At 38.8% G+C, this 22031-nt stretch overlaps 1 protein-coding gene across 1 annotated transcript; it reads right to left on the reverse strand.

The window, feature by feature from the left end:
- Positions 1-964: 964 nt before the first annotated feature.
- On the reverse strand, positions 965-17615 carry akap1b (A kinase (PRKA) anchor protein 1b). The gene is made up of 11 exons (XM_063493731.2): positions 17476-17615; positions 9300-10897; positions 8822-8946; positions 7678-7804; positions 7385-7512; positions 5919-6096; positions 5331-5481; positions 2675-2742; positions 2433-2506; positions 2254-2319; positions 965-1723 (listed from the first exon to the last, which is right to left on the reverse strand). The coding sequence occupies exons 2-11, from the start codon at positions 10870-10872 to the stop codon at positions 1661-1663; spliced, it is 2553 nt and encodes an 850-aa protein (XP_063349801.1). The 5' UTR covers positions 10873-10897; positions 17476-17615; the 3' UTR covers positions 965-1660.
- Between the last annotated feature and the right edge of the window lie 4416 nt (positions 17616-22031).

Here is a 22031-nt window from a genome sequence, read left to right on the forward strand (position 1 = left end):
CAAAATGAAAGACGTGTAGGAGTTTTTACATGTACAGGCAACTTTAAATACATAAACATGTTCTTCTGTGTTATAACACCTTGTGGATTTAAGTCTCTCATATATATATATATATATATATATATATATATATATATATATATATATATATATATATATATATATATATATATATATATATATATATATATATATATATATATATATATATATATATATATATATATATATATATATATATATATATATATATATATATATATATATATATATATATATATATATATATATATATATATATATATATATATATATATATATATACATACACACACATTCCTCCAAACATAGCTCCTGACACATCAGGTCAGTTTCAGTCTGTCACATTAGGTACTCCATTCACAGCTGTGATAATGTCATTTGTAAATTAGAACTCAACTTGTTCGCATGAGTATATTTAGTTAACAAAGCCAGTTGTTGAGCCTGCTTATCATGGCTCAGTGAAGCTGAAGATATCCCTCAACATGTCTGACTAGAAGTACTGAAGTATGGGCTTCTGTCAAAACAACCAAGTTTTCCAAGTGTAGAAGAAATCCCTCTGTGTCACAACAGGCAGAAAGTCTCCACCGTAAATGAAAACTCATGACACTAACTGAATTTAGTCGTTAAGTCTGATTTTTAACCATTTGGTAATTAGTTTTGAAAATACAGTACATTCAATCACAAGCTTGCATATGGTTCATTTTACCTTTTGTGTATAAAATAATCAACCTTCAGGAATGGGGGAGACTAAATAGACTGATTTTTTTATTTCATTTGTTTTTTTAAACAGCACCTCAAAAATCAATCTGTAGTTTTGTCAGCCAAACTTAACATCTCCCGTTGAGGAATTTGCATTGCCCCAAAGTAACGATCTGCTTCCTCAGGTGAAAAATCTGGACCCCCCCCCCCCCCCCCCCCCCCCCCCCCCCACACACACACACACACACACACACAAAAAAAAAATCCTGCCAACATGTAGAGCAATCATTTTGTATGGTAGGTCATTTATGATCATTATTTGGTATTGCAAATCAGCTTCATGGAGAAAAACAAAGCAACAAGGTAGTTCCTCTGTCCTTGCTAAAGGAGACCAGAGAGAAGTCCGTGCTCTGAAGACACAGGACTGGGTAGATCAGCTCAGTGCTCCTACAGGGAACACTGTCTGACCATCTCTACACTTTGCAGTGCTGTAAGCTTTTGTGTCCCCCACTTTCACTCCAGGTAACAAGCCAGGCAGCTTTGAAATGCACTAACCTACAGATGACTACATTAGACTGATGCAGGTACCTGTCCTTTCACACTCGATCCACTGTCAGTGTGCAAAAGTCCAGTGCAAAAATGGATGGCGTAGGAAACAAAATAAAATATTGGTTGAACCATTAGTTACAGTGTGTATATGTATGTATGTATTTTTTTAACACAAGAACAAAAATGGAAGGCTGTCTCATATTAAAGTAGCGTTATGTTCTTGTTCATCATGTCCATGATACCTGCAAACAATGTATTTCTTTTTAAAGGAGGGGAAAGAGGAGAAGGGGCAATAGCATGAGAGGACGGAATTTTTGTTTTTTTTATAGATCAAGTGAACTGTTTGATGAAGTTGAGAGACCATGCAAGTTCAAAATCCATCCACCCAAACACCCAGGCCTCTCTCTGCCAGTGTACGGTTCACAGATATAACCTGCAAAAAGAAGACCAACAGTCAGTGAATCACTACAGTTAAAACCAATTCAAGATGCCTTATGCATTTATGTGTGTATATTGTGTAATATCAGTAATCATCTCTCTCTCTCTCTCTCTATTCTCTTCTACGTTGTCAGTGTTCTGATGGATTATCGGGTGAGTTAAAGAAAGTGTGTTCGAGACCAGTCATTTAAAGAGATCCCAGCCTTTACTCTCTGGGGTCTTTCTAGCTGGGAACAACTCAAAAAAATCAAATACATGGAAAAAAAACAAAAAACAAACAAAAAAACCCCTTTAAACTTAATTTAACTTTAAATCAAGTTTTCATTAAAAAAAAAAAAAAAAAAAAAAATGGCATTACAGCAGTCCACATTTGACTATCCCAGACTATGCTGGGGAAAGAGAGGAAGAAACAAAATGATCAGTGACTTACATCTTAAAGGAATAGGATTAGAATCATTAATTAAGATATTAGAGGTACAGAGGTAACATGAAAACAATGGCAAGGATCCAAGACTTATGTCATACCTCATCTCCAACCATGTTCCACAGGTGGACCAGCGGGAGGCCTGTGTTGTTATCATAGCTGGAGACCTTCATCAAAAAAACAAAACAAAACAAACCCCCCCCCCCCCCAAACAAACACGCAACTTAGTAATGCCCAACTTTTCTACATTGCAAAAAGTCACTGAGAATGGTGGTCTCACCTGCGCAAGCAATGGGACTCCTCTGGTCATTTCCTCCAGCTCTGATGTGGCCTCAGCTGAAAAACGATCCTCTCCTGATCACAGACAATTTAAACACATTTCAGAACAACATTGCAGGTATCCTTCCAGCAAAAGAGTATCTGCAGGTTTCATAAGGCAAAGTTTATACTTTGTTTTAACAAATTGCCACTGACATTAGGTAGGTACACCACTATCTCCCCAAAGACTTTTCCAAACTGTACCTGGTAGTGGTGCAATGTTGTCGAGTAATACTTCAGCACCTTGAAATGGTAGTGTCACAAAGTCAGACCTGGAAAATAACAATGAGCAGACTTGGACTAGTGTATATACACTTTGCAGTTTAATAAATATATTTTCTTCGACTGTACTAAATGATAACGTGACCTTAGAGAGTCAGTGTAGCTAGTGTTAAACTCGTAAAATTATTCTCAATATACTTATTTTGTCAACTACAACACACAAAACAAATTCTGCTGATAATCTTCTTGAATTAGCCTAAAATAAGATTTTTTTCCACTAGCAGACCTTTTCTCAAACAGCTAGAGAAATTTGTAGGAACTCCTTGTATATCCAACCACAGCAAACAGTCTAACTACAGACTGACTGATTCGAAAGACAAACATTTGGAGATTTGGCAGATTTTTCCCACTCCCAGTCGCACACACGCACGTCATGTATTATTCAATTATGCTCTGCTCAACTTTGGTCATATCAGTTGTGTTACTGAGCATTTATGCTTCAGTTAGAAATCCATGCTTTAGCTACATTGTAACCACAACCCGCTCTGAAATCCTACACCACAACCTATTATGCAACCTGATGTGCATTTCTTAACTACACATTGGTCAGCAGCATTGAGGCAATCTGCTCCATACCCCTGAAGCTTATTATGCATTTCTGGTTACCTTCAGTTTTTGAATTATATCAATGAAATGGTTCTTGTACATCGCTTTTCTACTCTGAGCACTAAAAGCACTTTACACAACTTGCCTCATTCACCCAGTCACACAAGCACTTTTTTTCCTTTCTATGCTTTTAGTGCTTTCTATCCAACATTCACACGCTTTCATATTCTGATGGATGGATCAGAGAGCAGCTTGGGATTAGTATCTTGCCCAAGAATATTTGGCATGCAAACTGGACCACCAACCTTGACCAGGTGGCCTAGTAGCCACCCCCAAATATTACGAATAATAAATTAATGTCTCCATAAGCCGCTCCATGAACCACCACTTTATCATGGTGGAGGGGTTTGTGTTCTAGTGATCCCAGAAGCTATGCTGTCAGGGGCAATTTGCCCCCTGTTACTGTTTCCCATGGCAAATTAGTCCTGAGTGGAGGGTCAGACAAAGTGATTCAGATAACCCATATGCAACACAAATCAAGGTCCAGTGTCCCCTGCACTGAAACCAGGTCTGTGTCCTCTCAACGACATTCAAGGGTGCATAGGCGTTTGCCCACCCAGTCTACATGAGTTTTGTTGACCTGGAAATGGGATTTCACTGCATCCCTCGGGGTTTCAATGGCAAAAAGCTCTCAAGGCCGGAGGATTTCATCTTCATGTTTTGCACATAATGTGGTTCTGTTGGCTTCACATCACCTCCAAGCCCTAAACCATGGCTCACAGGCGGAAAAGGGCAAAGACTGGAAAAGTGCCCCATACGGTCCAGGGATGAGTTACTATCACTTGGTGGAGGATTTCAAGTATCTATGGGTCTTGCTGACACGTGCAAGGAGAGGGGAACATTTCCTTTAACGAGTGACCGGGCTCTCCCTTGGAGATCGAGTGAGGAACTCTTTCATTCAAGAGGGGCAAAGTAGAGCTGCTGAAAGGACACTGAAATGAGCCAGTTGAGGTGGTTCAGGCATCTGACTAGCATGCCTGCTGGATACCTCCTAGGTGGGGTATTCTGGGTATGTTCTACTGGGAGGATTCCCTGGGGCAGACCCAATACTCACTGGAGAGATAACATCTCTTAGCTGGCTTGGGAACATCTGTGTCTGACAATACAAGCTAGAAGAGGAGGTCGGGTGGAAGGAAGTCTGGGCTTCTCTACGACCAAAATCCATAAATACACATAAAACACTGGGACACAACCACAAGGTAATTCGCAAATAATGCAGCACTGAGTAATGTTGTCCATTTATGTAGATTCACTCATAGGCTCTACAAAGTTTTACTACAGAACTCAGGCCTTAGAACCTGTTGCCAACAGAAGTAGAATACCCTCTGGTGGATAAACTCTGCAACATCAACAACCATAATCTTTTGTGCACCTTTATTTATTTGCCATTATAAATGTGGATATATACATACAACTAATACCAAATGGGCTAACCTTACCTTTCAAAAACTCCATAATTTCCATAATTTCAGGTTAGGGCATTAGAAAGTTCAAGAACTTTTTGCTGTGCCCCACAGCAAAAAGTTTTGATGTGGGAGAGTGGGTCATCTACTAATCAGAAGGTTGGCATTTTGATTCCCAGCTTCTCTAGTCTGCATGTTGGGATAACTTTCTGCAGCAACTGTCTGCAGCAACTTTACCTTGCAGGAGATTAGTTAGTTTCTCGCTGATTTTGGCATTAACACTTCACTACTTAATTCTGAATCAAATAAAAAGGTATTACAAATACCAGAATCACACAACAACTAAACTGTCTGATCAGCAAATGCTTTGTTTGGGGATGGGAGGTAATCTACTGGCTGTTCCGGTCTGCATGCGTAATATCTACCAAGTTGCTCTTGAGGAGTATGAATGTGTGTGAATGTTAGATAGAAAGCACTTAAGCAAAGGAAAAAAAGTGCTTGTGTTAGTGAGGCATGTTTTATAAATCTTAGAATACAAGTTTTAATACAGTGAGATCTCTTATAATAACCTTATTTGCCGTAGTGAGTCAATCTTAACTCTGTCATAGCCTCCATAGTCAACGTATCTGATCTCCACTTCATTTGATTCTTTGTAGAAGGTGATGACCTGAGCTCTCCACCAGGCTCCTTCAACTGCAGGAGCTGCACAGATCACACCAACTGGATAACAGAAAAGAGACAAAAAACAAAAACAGAATAAAAGCTAAAAGTGGCTGAATGACCTTTTCTTAACAACAAGCTAATTTGGTAGTTCTGGAAAACAAAAAAAACAAAAGCAAATCACTGCATGTGACAATTAGCTTATTTCAGCCATGTATCAAACTGGGTTACTTTCATGTAGAAGAAGAATAAACAAAAGCACAGGGACCCTGTTAGTTTACTAAAAATGTATTTGCAATTTAAAAAAACAAAACAAAACTTGCTTAACTAGAAAACACAAAGCTGAGCTAAGTGAACTACAGCTTCACTGATGCAGTGAAGATTGACATTTAATTTATGGCTAATTTAAAATAAAGTTTCATTAAAACAACCTATAGTTGCGCATGTTTACCAAAACTTTACACATTTAGCAGTAACCACAGTACAACTAAGCTTACTTTCAGCAGGTGAGGGCAAGGCAGGGGTGCCTGGCTGTGAGTAGCAAAGGAACATCTGCTGGTCAAGGCTTCGCAAGGCATGGTACGTGGGGTGGGTGTGTTGCTGGACAAAGACGTGACCAGCTGACACGATGTTCACCACTATCACTTCAACTGTGACTCCACTTGGAAGGAGAAGCTGAGAAGAAAAATATCAAACAAATGTTGGTCATGCATAAAACTACAAACAACTCTCTCAAACCTTAAAATAAATTAATCCAGTCTCATTTATATTTTATATCAGCATACCAAATAACTCATCACTCTCTAAGGACTTAAAACACTTTAGCTTTACTACTTTAACGCTAAGAAAAATGTATGATGAAGAATAAGTATGATATTTCTAGTCCTTGTAATACATCTGAATCAAAATATTCTTATTAATGTTAATAACTGGTTTATACTTAAGTTAAAATTAACAAAATATTTCTTCAAGTCACTTGACGTTAAATGAAAAGAACAGCATGATGCAGAGCTTCACACCGAGGTTTGTTTCCAAACCGTTTCTTCATCTACTATGCTTTCTAAATAATGCCAATTTACCTGAATCCTTAATACTGACCAAAGAACGCACACACACACACACACACACACACGCGCGCACACGCGCACACACACACACACTATTATTACTCAAACAGACAATCACTGTGGTCGTCTTCCATAACAAACAGTTTTTGAAGAACTGTACATTTACACCAACATATTTATAACAGAGGGACAGATAGGGTATAAATTAGCACTATAAGCAGGTGAGGTAATGTTAATGGAAAACCCAGGACTAAATTTGTAAACATTTTTTCTTAGGCAAAATGAAAGAACCCACAGAAATATTAAAACAAATGATGGAAAAGATGGAACATGTCCCTGCTAACTAACATTTATGAAGTGATGCATTCATACATACGTCTTCATAACTCAGTTTCTCAAGTCTAAAGACTGAGCTGTGTGTAAAATGGGAAAGCAGTTTCAATGTTGTGCAAATGTATTCATTTTCTGTAAATGGATAATGCAAAAGGAGAATATTTTATGTATGCACATTTTATATCTCTCTTTAACTTACAATAATCATAGTAAAAATACTGGCAGTCGCCAGTGCTACCCCTCAGCTTCCTAGCAGACATGCCTATGGTATCAGTGTCAAAATCCTATGTTGCCTTGTTCGAGGTTTCACATTCACAAGAGTTTCAGAGTTTGACCTTAGGCCTTGAGGTCAGGGTCACTGAGATTCAAAATTATACAAGATTTTTAGTAGATACACCTATGGTATCAGTTTGAAGCTCCTACAACGCCTCGTTATCGAGTCATTGCATTCACAAACTTGGGTGTCTTTTCCACATGCTTGCTCGACGGAGTGACAATATCCCATCCGCCTTACAGTGGAAGGGTAAAAAAAAAGTATCATTAACACAAGTATTTTTCCTCACCCATGAAGTCATGGGAAGAGATGGTAATGTAAGTGGAGGTGGTGGTGCAGCATATAGATTGTTGAGGTCCAGGTCTTTAAATTTCTTCCCAATCAACGACAGGGCTTTGTCAACCTGCTGCTGTGTCCCTAGAAAAAGATCAAGCAAGGTCAAATTTTACCACTAGTCCAAACGAACAAGTAAGAAACAGGAGTTTAAAATGCTTGTGCTTTTCTCCTATGGTCAAAATCACATTTGTTCACAAATCTCTAAAGAAGATGGAAAGATGTGGGGACAAACTCCTCAGTACTCACCTTCTATGTGACAAATCTGGAACTCCTGTGTATAAGGCAAGGTAGAAATGTAGATCTTTGCTCCAGAGTTCTGCTTTAGGAAACTCACATATCGACCTTGCTTTCCAATAAGCCTCCCTACAAGATGCTGGTACAACAGGACAGGTAGAACAGACAATACTGAGTAAACAGGACAGTTCCTTTAAACCGTTTAAATGAACATTTAATCAAACCCACTAGCATGTTGCCTACAAAGTTATGACAAAATATTTTAAATACACAATATAGACAACTACTCAGCTTTGAAAATGCATGTCACGAAGTCCAGTTTGTGTGCTAATGTTAATGTCAGAGGATATTCAGAATTCTAATGTGATTGTAACCATTAAAAAAAGTTTTTTCCCCTTACTTATGGTCCTGAGTGGTCCAACATTCTATTCAACCCAGTTGGCTGCCAGTTGTTGGGAAGATTTGTTTCAGTTACTGGTAATTCCATAATAAGCAATTTTTTGTACAGTAATTTTACTATACCCAATGAAGCCAAGCAAAAGTTTACCTTCATAAAATTACAGTACCTCAAAGTAGATAGGCATTGGTCAAATTTGGTGCTCGTCCAGTGACCCTGATTTTTACAGCTATTCTTTCATTACATCTTCAATACAGGAGCGAACCACCAACTCCAAGTGTCACACTGTTATGTCAAAAGCTTGCTATACTTCTACTTCAAAACAAAAGTATTTTATTTCTTTATATTTATATTATATTTTTTAATAAAATATTTCAAAATATTCCTGATGCTGATGAAAAGAATCGCCAATACGGACAGGCATTTACACGGTACTTGTCTTACAGGCCACTCATTCAGACAGGATTTTATTCTATATGCAATAAAAAGTCATCTACCTCACATGTGCAGCCAGTTTAGAGATGCCCAATTAACCAAACAAGCATGTCTTGCAAAATCCACTAATCAGGGTCATTAAGTTGCCTTCTTATGAATGCATTACAATTGTGAAAAGTAAATTTGCCTAGTTGTAGAATCATGATAGCATTCCTGCATACAATACTGACATTAACATTTTAATTGAGTAGTGTGAGGTGTACAGCGTTGAAATCATGGACAAAATATATGGTTTTGTATTTCACATGAATTGTCTTTACTCACCTTTGGTACCTCAATCTCCCAGATGATCAGCTCAGTGCTTGAGGAGGCAGCATGGTTGCCCTTACTCTCTAGGGCACCCATAGTGCATCCGCTATCCACAGAGTCCATACTGTTTACATCAGAGCCTGGCAATGGAAACAATCAATCTCAGCATGACAGCATCTGAATTTTCAGATTCCCGGCATCATCAGCTTTGATCTTGTCACTGTCCTAATTTACATGTTTGTTAACAGGCATCACATTCTTGGGGACTTTTTGACCCACTGCTCGATAACCGGGAATACACTGCAAAAAAAAAAGGCCAAATGAGCCTCTATATGTTCCGAGTTATGAGTTTGTGTAACAAATTACTACTAATACTGCATCTGCTGATGTACACCAAATTTTTTAACTCACTGTTATCATTCTTCAAATAAAAAATAAAATAAAAATTAGCTATCGTGAGAAACATACAAAAGTCAGTAAGAGAGAATCTCACCTCCAGATTGATCCGTCTCTACTTCACATGTCCCATGAGCTCCATTCCTTACACCTACTGCATTTAGCCCCTTTATCTCACACGCTGCATCCAAAGAGTCTTCTTCAGTTGCAGACAAAACTAAGCCCTCTGTCAAACTCTCAGCCTGCACCTGGCCCTGTGCCGCTTCTCTTGCGGAGAGGTCTGTAAGCTGGATCACATCACTTTGGTTGTCAAACATGCTGCTTTGAAGATCCTCGCTGCTAATGCCATCCTCAGAGTGGCAGGTGCTGCAGGCCGAGTCCTCGGCCAGCGGAGCAGCCTCGTCACCTTTTAGTTTAATGTTCAACACAGGTGAGGTTTGTGCTTCTTGGGGCAGCTGTGTTGACCAGTGGCTGCTGTGAACAGCATTTTTCTGATGATTTATGTGACTGACATCAACAGATTTCCATACTGGAGATGAGGAGCACCCATTAGGCACTGCTTGCGCTTCTTTTTCTGTTGCTTCTCTACAATCACAGCCTACCTGAGAAGGGCTTGTCGAGAGATGATGGTGTTTCTGTGTTGCTAGGATTGGCTCGAGCTCTGGGTATAGTCCACCACTACTGCAGTTAGGCAGACTTTTGTCCACAACCTGGCAACTTGTGACACTAAGGACTTCCTGGGTGGCAGCTGAGATGACCTTAGTTATAAGCCGAGCAGCAAGATCCTCAAGATCATGCTCCTCTCCAGGGCTACCATGTACCAATATGTTCTCTGGTGTTACTGCTGTTGTGTTTTGGACAATACTTAGGGATGTAGAGGCCAGGACTGGGGCAGTTGGTGTGCTGGACAGAATGTGTTGGTGAAAATCCTGCACTGGTGGAGGTGTATCCAGAGAGTCTGCTTCTGATGGGTCCACCCTCTCTACATTGGATGCATGCTCATCCCAGCCAATCATTTCATCTTGTGTATTATTAGTGCTGTGGTTCTTTGCAACTTCCCCCTCCGGGTCTGGTCTCTCTGCACCAGAAAGCAGCGATGTTGTGGGAAAGGAGCTGGTGACTTTGGTAGACTGATAGGAAAATGTGGCTTTTTCTAGATCAGATACTGGATCTTTCACTAGGTTAAGCTCTGTTCCCAAGGCAAGTGACAAGCTCCTCTCTGGGTCTTTACGGTCTTTTGATGATACCTGTAAGCTGTCATCTTTATCAAGTGATGGCAGTGCTGACTGCGGAGGCCTATGGACTCCTTGTTTCATTCTCTCAGAATTACATGAAAACTTTTCAGAACTTTGTGCCAGTGACGGTGATGCTTCAGTGTGCTGGAAATGGATCTGTGAAATGTTTTCATGTTGTGTTCTCTGGTTACTGGCATTTGGAGGTCTGTGAATGGGGCTGTCTGTGTCATTTGTGGGGGATACAGTGTCTTTCTCCACCAAACCATTGCTACCATCTGCTGAAGATGTTTTAAGGTCCGTAGTGGTTGGAGTTCCCTCAGTCCTGTCATGGTTGATGAGCCGCTCTCTCTTTCGTGAGATGTACCACCACCATCCAATCAGTGCGAGTACTCCGGGCAGTGTATAGGGTACAACAGAGCGAAACCTCAGTGGCATTTCCTCAAGACACTAGCAGCTACACCTGAAAGCCACAACAGCACACAAACATTTGTATGAGGAACATTTCAAGCTAAATGCAACTTCTTACAGATGTGTGAAAACCATGCTTATTGACTACAGGCTGATTTAGAAAGGAATTCTAGTCAGAAATTAAATTCTAGAATTCCTGACATTAAGAAAGTTGCTTGAACACAAGTGGTAAATTTGATGTCAACCTTGAAATGTATTTTGATTCACCAATTACATTCCTGTTTGATGTTCAACTTCTATTCATCTAAATAACCTCTTGGATGTTCAAGAGAAGAAAAGGGTACAAGGTCTTTGTCAGGGGAGGTATGTTTATTATAGTAATTTTATTGGTACTACAGCCACACTTTATAGCTATGAGGTCTAAAGAGAGATGCAAATGATGTCATGCTTAAAAGACAAAACAAAAACCCAAACCAAGCCCTTCAGAGTGACGGCATAAACTTTAGGAAGTATAGTTTTAACAAGCTCTGGATAACTGCAGCTGTTCTGTTATCCTGCACAGCTGTTACAGTTTCATCCGACAGCTTTGGATGTTTGTAAACTACGCAGTCGATCGTTGCATTATGTAACTAAGCAGTGGATGTAAAGGGCATTTGGATGCAGTGGGATCATACGCCTTGCAGGTGAGTTTAGCTTTCTGCTCCTTGTAGAAGACATCATTATTTTCCTCCTGTGGCATAAACTGAAATCTGTGGAGTATAGTGCAAGTGGAGCCGATTAGCGTTGACTAACAATTCCAAGGAATTGAACTACTGAGAAACAGATTAGACTCCCCTTCCTATTCAGAGCTCAGATGTGATAAATTGTCACATTAGAAAAGAAGACTAGTGTTGAGCTATAAAACATATTAAACTCATAGGTTTACAAGAGTACTCATTTTCTGCCAGTATTTTGCTCTTGTGACAAACTACCCGTCTCAGTTATACCCTGCCTCTGGCTCCACAGCAGCCAGGATTGCTTCAGTCCTCATGTGACAAATGGACAGAGGTCTTGTCATATTTGCAACAATATTGTATTTTGTTCTATTTTAATGGTGCCCTTGGTCTGTGCTGTAGATGAGAGAAAGATTGGAGCAGCCTCCTAGCAGATAATATGAATTTCAAAATCCTATGTCGTCTTGTTCTCAAATGATCACATTAACAAGATTTGGCTATATGCTTGCATTCCATCATGGACCTGCCACTCAATTTGTAAATAAGGTTGATCTGGTTCCTTTTCCCTTCCCATTATTCCTCAAGTGAACCTCCAGTGCAAGGGGAATTCTTGCTTTTTGTGTTTGTTTGTCTTTTTAAAATGCTGTGCCGAACTGCAACTGTTAAATGTGAATGAGGAATTCTATTGTCCCATTACTGATGTTTCATTTAAATCTTTACAAAACGGCAAAGACCAGGCCCAGAGGGCTTCCCAGACATGCTTTATAAAACAATTTGGAAGAAACCATTCGTACTTGGAATACTAAAAAAAACTCCCAACCCTGCCCAGGCTTGTATATTTTTTTCAAAGTACCAGATTCATTATTATGCACATTGGCTTGTTAAATATTTTAAAACTTCTGTCAGTTACTGTCCAGACACACAGAAGCAGTTTTACCCTGAAGCAGCACTCCAAGAGTGAAAACGTCCACCTGGGTGTTATTTACTTTTAGGGAATAGTATTGCATTTTGTTTTAGTTTAATACATTTTTTTTTTCTTCTTAGACATTTTGTGTGCAATAATATAATTTAAAAAAATAACAGAATAAAATCCAGGTAACATGACTTTGATTACACAGAAATTTTGAAGGAGTAGGTAATGGATAATAGGAAGGGGTGAGAATTGCTAAGAATTTAGTTTATTCTGGTAGATTCTGATTCTCTCATCTATATCACTCATCGATTCCTTAACTGGGATCTCATCTTCTTTGCTTTGACAGTGACCACCATTGCTAAGCAGCATATCAACGACATTACATTCCTGCAAATAAATTGCACCAGTTAACAGTATAAACCTAGGCTAGGCTAATTACACCAGCACAAATCCCTATGTTATGAACACACATTTATGACCCTTCTCTAACATTTAAGTATGAAAATGAAGCCGACAGCACAAAGCAAAGTTAAAAACCAGCACAAAAAGACTTTAAAGCAATCATCACAGTGATTCTACTGTAGAAACATGAAAAGGTAGAAATGGAGACCACTGTTTTCCTACTCTGACAGGCAAACTTGAGTCAGCTGATTGTAGTGCAAGTAAAAATGGAACCAATAAACGGGATCGACAGGAAAACAGACTAACAATTCTATGGAACTGGACTACTGAGAACCAGTTCTTGATTCCCATCCCCAATAATAGATATTGATTTGTAAACTCGCCACAACTTGACTCGAATCGACTGGTTTTCCATTGGGTCTTGAAGTTTGGACCCGGAAACGGCTAATAACGTCAAACTCCACTTCTGGTCACAAAGTCAAACAAACACTGTGGCATCACAGAGCTACAAACTGTCTAAATTCTTTCATCTTTAATAAAATGATCAGTGTGGCTCCTCTAGCAGGTGTAAAAATTAAGTTAATTAATTTATGAAGTTTAATGGAGTCTGAAGTTAGAAACTAGCAAGCTAACTTACTGCTATCTAAAGATTATATACCATGTTCTGACTGAGGGATTTCTGAAAAATTAAACTATTACTTCTGTCATCATTTATGTTGAAAAACTAAACAGTAGTGAGGTTTGTAGTGTTACTGAAGTTAACCACCTGGTATACAATGATGTGCTACGTGGTTGCTAGGTACACAGCTATGGTTAACATAATATAAACACAGCGAAGCTGAAGGATGACTGCTAACTTTTTTCACTCCATAAAAGTTAACATGACCATTCCCAATGGTTAGGGACAAATGCAATCGCATGACAGGATGCAGTAAACGGGTCAAACTTTAGTCAGATGAACAACTGAGAATCCAACCACAATATGATGTTAGTCATTAATATACTGCTGCATGGGCAAAGGTTTTTAAATGTGCTGCCGATGCAAAGTGGTAATAAAAACTAGCAGCAAGCCAAGCGCATTGCTGCCCCAGACAGGTCAGGAGTGCAAATTGAACATCATTTTTTCTGTTTAAATTTAAACCTGCCATGGTGGCTTGTCTATTGCTCAAATTTACATGCCACTTCATAAATTTACCTGCATTTGCCCAGTGGTGGGTGTCAATTTCCACCCCTGAATACAATGCATTTTTGGGGTCAATCTTTAAAAAAAAAAAAAAGAAAAGAAAAGAAAAAAAGGCAGATGTGAAATATAAAAATGAGATCAGAGGTCAAACGTGTTGGATCAAAACTACGTGATATTTAGAATCACTATTTACCAGTATAATTTTCTAAATGTTGCCAATACAAACACAGAAGTAGAATTTTAAGCATAGTTTTAAAGATGAAGCATTTTATGAAAGGTTGACATAATGAAAATTTGACCTTATTTGACCTTGAAGAAGCAGTCAAAGGTCCAAAGTAACATATTTGGAAACTTCATGTTTTCGAGGTGTCCCTTTCTGCAAAGATTTCAGTCAGAACTCTCATACCTTGTTCAATGTAACTGAAAGGGATAATGCTCCGAGTGTTGATAGCTTTGTTTTGGATGCAGGGTTTTTGACTAACTCTGTCCTTTTAAAAAGAACTTAATGGAATTCACAGCTTGGCCAGAAAGCTAATGCTGATAAAGTGGCAATCCTCAGCATCACCTACTTATACAAGGTGGAATAGGGGGTCCTTTATTTTATTAAATTTCGGGAAAAAATGCAAATCAGTCAAATCATTACCAAGACTGCCTATGGATATAGACAATGGAATGGAGCAAACGTTAGCCACCTCTGCTACCTGGATACATGCATGGAACTTGCATGAAACCCAGTAACAAGGTGGCTGGCACAGTATACAGGAACATGTGTGCAGAGTGTGGCCTGGAAGTCCCAAGATCAAAATGGAATATGCCCCTCAGGGTGGTTGAAAATGACCAAGCTAAAATCCTGTGGGATTTCTAGATACACACAGACAAACTGGCGATGGCTAACCAACCAGATATATTACTAGTGGACAAGCAGAGGAATAAAGCCATAGTAGTACATGTAGCTATACCAAATGAAAGCCAAAAAAAAAAAAAAAAAAAAAAAAAAAAATCAGGAAAAAGAAATACGTAAAGCTTGAGAAATGCCAAGGGCTGAGAGGGGAGCTAGAGAATAAGCGAAGGATAAGGGCAACAGTGATCCCAGTGGCATTCAGAGCACTTACAGCAGTGACTCCCAAACTGGGCGAGAGGTTCCAGCAGGTCCCAGGAGTAACATTCAAGATCTGTCCAGAAAGGACCAGCAAAGATGCTACACATGAAGCTCCCAGGCTTTATGTGTAGCTTGTATGTGTTGCTGTTAAATCCAAGGACAACACACTCACCATATAAAGGTCACAATGGAAGCAACAAGCTGTCAAATGAAGAGCTGTCCTTACAAGTCAGACAAGTCTTTATTGGTTCCTTTCCTGGCCTTATAGTCAAGACTGTCTATAAACTGTAAAATCGTCTCTTACTGTGACCTTGGCTGTTCAAACAGGAATGATAAAATTATTTTACATGTTATAAACCTTACATCATGCCAGCACAGACAGACTGGTGTAAAATTATTATGTAGCCTCAAAAGACCTTCATGCCAACAAGTTCAGTGTCACTTAATTCCCACCTGTTTGCGTTTAAACTTTATTCTTCATGTCATACATTTTCCAATATCCCTTTAATCATCATCATGCGTGTTAAATGAACCTTGGGACTCACTGTCACCACTAAGAAAAATTAACAATGAACGTGACACAGTTTTTAAATAAATGAAAACCAAATTATTTTATGTAAACAAACGTGAGTTACAAAGCGAATTACAGACAGATCGGGATATTAATACAGTAGGCTGTCAAGTCTTGCATGCCCTGTGGCCAAAAGTCAAGACCTTACAGGAGCCATGCTGCTACTAACAACTTTAAACTTGATAGTTGCTACAGCCACATACCAGTCCAGTTTACATGTGACCAAAGCCCCAGTGATGTACAGAAGGTGCGCCTCAACACCCCAGCTGTCTTTCAGCAAGGACTCAATAAATGCTAAAAGCGTTCAGCTAGCTATGTCTTAATACTACAACTGCAGGACATTGTGTAGTTCCCAATAATGATAGTGGTGATGCTTTCTGTCCCACAAAAATAAATAAAAAAATAATAATAATAAAAACAAAACAAAAGCGTGGCGTGTGGTCATTCACTCCATCGCCACACACCGGCTAACACAATTAGCTAGCTAGGAAGTACAAAGGCCACAATGTGAACCTTCATATATAATTCTCGAAGTTTAACGTTACATGACTATATGGTAAGGAAAAATTAATTCGTTGTGATACCAAAATACCACTTTCACTTGTGACTCAAGCGATTCACTTTGTCTTTATAAGGTTATCCCTCACAGTTCTTTGCATTAGCCAACTAAAACCTAAACAACCTTCGAAAGAAGCGCAAAAATATATGCTTAGACCCTCACAGGCAGGCAGCAATTTATAACAACTTTAACTTACGATACGCTGCCAGGTCCTTTTTAATGCCGAATTTTTCAGATTCTACAAAATATCCAACAGCGAAGTTGTGCCCCGTACTAAACGGAACAACCTGCAGCCAGTAAGATGTTAAATCCCATATAACAAATTCATATAGGGATTTTGGCACCGTCTGGGATGAAACCGTGTAGCAGAGATGGCTGTGACCTAATGCAAACACGAAATACAGCATGGCTGTTTAAGGAGGCCGCAGTGCAGGATACAAAGCATGAAGTTAGCTACCTAGCAACCACAGTGGCTTTGATGTTTATGAAAATTAACGCTAGCTAAACATGAAAAAATATAAGCTAATGGCATGTTCCCTCCACTGTATTATTTTTAGACTATGTTGGTAGGTGGCTACATTATTAAAGCCACTTCAGAGTTTCATATCCCCGAATTACAGACGTACTGGGCCACAACATAAAGCTGTGTGATACATAGTCGTTAACTATACCCAACTGCACCAACGAGGGGGAATCTGTAATCGATGCAGGGTTAAAGGACATTTGAAGCCAAAGACTGCCAATGCCCCGCATGGGCCTTAGACCTTCATGCTAGCCTGCTAGCCGGCCTGGCGACAATGACTGCCAACTGTGGGCCAAAATGCATTTATTATTATCCAAGAAGCAATGCTCCTACGTTGGCACGTGCACAGCTCAACAAAACGAAGCAAGTGCGGAAATTTAACTTCTACAACAGAAGCTACATGTGCTGTTCTGAATGGCAAGTTAGGAGAAGCTGCTTTGTAGGCTAGTTTTTCAATGACATGGGATCACATGGTGACACAATAAACATTTGACGACCCACAGAGAATAGTAGAAATGCCAGTGAATGTTTTTTTCCCTGAAATATATTCACATAAATGTCAATGAAACTGAATCAAGCAACCATGTACGCATTAAATCAAAAACTAAAAGCTAACAGTCTCTTTTTCAGTGTGCCACTTCCTTCACGGACTAATTATTTTACTTACAATGTTTTTGGGTCCTCGGTACCGCAACGATGATAGCAACACTAACAACGTGAGCTTTTTGAAACGTACGCTAGTGGAAAGTCACACTCTCCTCCCCACGTGTTTGACAGACCAGTACCAGTCTTAAAAAAAAGAGAGAGGAAAAAAAACACGCAGACATAACAGCTGATCAAATCTCGCGATACTCTAAAGTTTAAGCCGCTTGGAGTCTTGCGTCAACTGAGAATGCAGTAAAGGTAAACGTTTCTTCTGTTAAGCTCATGCAGTTTCATAGGTAGATTTCATATCATCCTGGTCCCTTTTACTATAAAAAAATAGGGAAAAAAAGAACATTCGTTTTTGAGTACAGATGGGACAAAGCACCGTGTTCATATAATTTTACTATATAAATGAATGCCATCACATTAAGGCAAAGGTCACGTTAGAAATAGCACAATTTTACAAACGGAAGGATTTGCACCTTGTGTGATAAGTAAAATTAAATTGGGGCATGTCTTTGTAATACAATTTTCTGCTGGACAACCTTGAGTCATGGCATTTATTTATTTATTCATGTCACTTTACATGGTTGCAGACCAAGAACCTTACAGCTCCAACAGGAAAATGTGCCCCTCCACACAGCAAAGCTGCTCAGAAACAGTTCTAGGATCAAGACAAGGAGCTCAAGGCATTGACCCAGCCTTAAAATCCCTTTCCAATCAAAGACAACATTACCTGGGCATTATGCATTAAAGTTAATGATCAAAAATGCAGATCTCTCTGTTATTCAAGCTGAGAGAGAGAGAGAGAGAGAGTCATTGTGCCCAAATCAACTGCCCTTACTCAGACACACCTGACCAGTCTCACAACACTGCTTTTCAAAGTAAGCCAAACACTTAGCACTCACAGAGTCCAAACCTCTCTGGTACCTCACTATCTGGGCAGTATTTCCTTTTAAGGCATTAGTACTTTATTGTGAATATAATCATTTGGTTGTTTTTTGGTTGTTTTTTTTTTAACATATTGTACTTTAAGTTTGTAGTGCAGTAAAAACAAGTGCAAAGGCGTTTGTTATATGCCCTGTTGAAACACATTTATACTTGACATAAGTTTAAGTATAATTATTTTGTGTTCATTTCATTGTTTAGTAAAGTTTATGTACATGTTTAGTAATACATTGAACACAGGTTTTACTCACAAGATTATTTCTTTTTCTAAAAAATACGAAACAAACTTTTCACAAAAAGTAAGGTAATTTGTCATTGGCAGAGAACACTTTTCATGGATACAACCCACATCCGCAACGCTGCTGCTCAACCCACAAATGCATTTACCTTACAATTGTGGCACCAATCAAGGAGAAAGAAACAGGCTTTCCAGTGGTATAAGATTATAAATTGGGAGAACATCTCTTAACTGTCATAGATACCAACTATACGCTGAGTGAACAAAAACAGCCAATCAAACAAAGAATATAAAAAATCAGGAGATGCTTTTTGTCCTAAAATGCAAATCATTCAGCAAAGTAAGAGACACTTTAACCAGTTCAGTTCTGTAATTCCAAATTTCAGTCAGCTGAATGACATCTCAAAATTAAAATAAGTTTTACTAACAGACTGCTTAAATAAATTACAAGAAATCTTTCCCGACAGAGTTTGGGTTATGTTAATACTGACCTGCAAGCTCATTAGAATTGCACAATCTCTGTTTTTGCCTTATGTAATGTACATACATATACATTTGCATGTTTCAATAAATCACTATACCCATTTTCCATTTTTCCTGCTAAAAGTATTGAGAAAATGAGTGGTGACCCAACCTTTTGGACAGTACTCAAAAGAGTCATATCACAGAATAATATTTGACAGCCAAATGTTCACTTTTTAAAATGCAGAGCCGTTCAGCATAAATTGCTATTCAGAATATCAACCAACTTGTCAAGCACAAGAAATGTACATTCTCTGCATTTAAAAATTTTGTTGTTTTTTGACAACAAGTGATGGTAGCTCAATGAATAAGACACAGTATAACTGTTTGTGCATGATTTTTCACAAACATTTGCCATTTTGACACCCTGGGTTAACTTAGAGAGTTAATAACTAGCTTTGTGTGGCCACTTATTGTGTGTTAGTTGCCTCTTTCAATCATCAGATGACAAAATGGTGATTTTATACAGGAGAAGCTGAAGACGTTGAGGCGTGTAAGACTGCAACTCTGCTTCCGGGTCCCAACTCTGGATAAAGTAAAAGAGACGGACAAGACGCTAACACCTACAAAAGAGAGGAAACAAGTGAAGTAGCTGGAATGTTGGAGTGTTTCTTCAGTTTAACTATAACAAGTGGACTGATTTGGATAACACATGTTGGATTTGATAAATTGTATAGGAGGACAGGAAGAATGGTGTGAATGTGAAAACCTGCACACCACTCCTCTTGACCTGTACAGGTTCAGTAAGACAGAAACTTTTGGGCTACCTCTTGGTTTCCTGTATCTCCCAAGAGGTTCATTAAAGCATTGATAAACCGCCAACAAGAAGACACCACTGCCATCATCGATACAGGCTGAAATACAGGTTCAAATTCAGAAAGCTTTAAAGAATGTGGTTACATCGGCTAATGATTGGGGCTTTAAAATATCTATTGATAAAAATAAGTGTATGATAACTGGACATAAAAGGAAGGGACCAACTAAACATCTGCAAATCTACGGAAAGGACCTTGAGAGAGTCAAGCAGTTCAAACTGATCAAGAAGCTGGATAATAATTTGGTCGAAAACTCTACGAGTGTGCACCGGATATTTTTGCACCACTCCAATATTGTCCTTTTAATAGAAATGTGTGAAATGCCTTTGAAAATGAGAAAATATAGGCTTGGGCTGAAGTATTTAATAAAAAGAAAAGGACAAAATGTAATAGTTCTGGTTAAAACTGGGCTAGCACTGGGAATTCTTGGGATCAGCAAAGAAAGTCAAAATCAACTTTAATGAGGAGTTGAAATCCATGACATGAAAAAATTGGCTTTGTTGACATGGATGTGTGTTCTCCTGTCTGTTGGTCAGGTATACCATCATGGCTGATTCTAGGTCCATACTCAACAAGAACAGGAAAAAGAACTCAGTAGATATCGTAAAAATAACCTACTCTAGGATGGAACAGCTTTGGATTGGCTATTTACAAATTTATACAGATGGGTCAAAGGTCATGTAAGTAGCAGAGTGGCTTGTAGTGTGTACATACGTGAAAACAGAGTTTAAAAAAAAGCTTGTGTATATCAGATCAGTTTTATGGGCTCTCTGGTGGGTTGAGGACCAAAGGCATGATACTGCATCATATATACAGTGATACAGCTGCAGGTTTTTTAGCATTTAAGGAGCAGAACCAGACCTGACCTGACTCTAGAGACACCTCGATGTAATGCAGCAGCATGTTCATCAAAGGAAAAAGCTGTTCAGAGACTTTGATCAACTGGAGAAACTGTTTTCAATATTTTTAAAAGGAAAGCTGTTAGATTACTTATGCAGTGCTAACCTGTAGAGAATATAGAGACCTGAGACTGAGCGTGTGGCTAGCTCGCTTATCTAGAAGAAAACTTGGGAAGTAGTAAACAGTAGATGGCAGCAACACGCCATTGTTTCATCTAGCTAAACCCAAAGAAGCACCCTCCTCTCCACAAAGCAGTAGTCAGACACAACACACGGGTTTAATTGCTATGTAAGGTCAGCTCTACCAAAAAGGGTCGCACCAATAACTGCCATTTCCATTTCATTTCCTGCCATTTTTGGAAAACAATGATGTGTCCGGAGTCAGGTGTGCTCGCTGGCTCTAGTGAACCTTGACCTCCCCGTCAGGTATCAAGCTGGTGAGTTTGGCTTTGTAATTTACACACCTACATTATCGCATGAAAATCTCTTAAAAGTTTATTTTGTGTCACAGAAACAGTAATATTTCAAACTTTTTACCCGCCCTCCTCCGCCATTTAAGTTTTGGGATATTTGGCTGCACGCTCGATAGAATGGGAGGAGCGAGAACACATCCGGGCATTTTGAGCGTACTTGGAACACTACTTGGTCTGCGACTGATGACGTATCACAACTCAAGTACATACAAATACGCATATTGAGAAATGGCCAGAGTTTTAAAGAGAAAGTGAACAAAGTATTCCCGTGTTTCACTTAAAAAGGGATTATGTTCAAATGAATGGTCATGTGAGAACATGCTATAATTACTTTAACTGAAACTTGAGTTATATCCATAGTGAATGTTCAAATGTGAAATGGGAAATTGATTTTCTATTTTAAGAATAACACAGAAAAGAAGAAAATGTAATGAAGTGATTTTGAAGTTTAAAGTTAAACCCTGTATTAAATAATGTACGTGAAGTCAGATAGGCCCCATTGTAATTGCTCCGTTTATTATTAAGTGTGCCTATGCCAAGAGGCACACTTATTACTATTCCTCGGATTTATTATTATTATTAAGTGTGCCTATGCCAAGAGGCACACTTATTACTATTCGTCGGATTTATTAAGTGTGCCTATGCCAAGAGGCACACTTATTACTATTCCTCGGATTTATTAT

This window comes from Pelmatolapia mariae, linkage group LG14 (assembly GCF_036321145.2).
Source record: "Pelmatolapia mariae isolate MD_Pm_ZW linkage group LG14, Pm_UMD_F_2, whole genome shotgun sequence".
Lineage (NCBI taxonomy): Eukaryota > Metazoa > Chordata > Actinopteri > Cichliformes > Cichlidae > Pelmatolapia > Pelmatolapia mariae.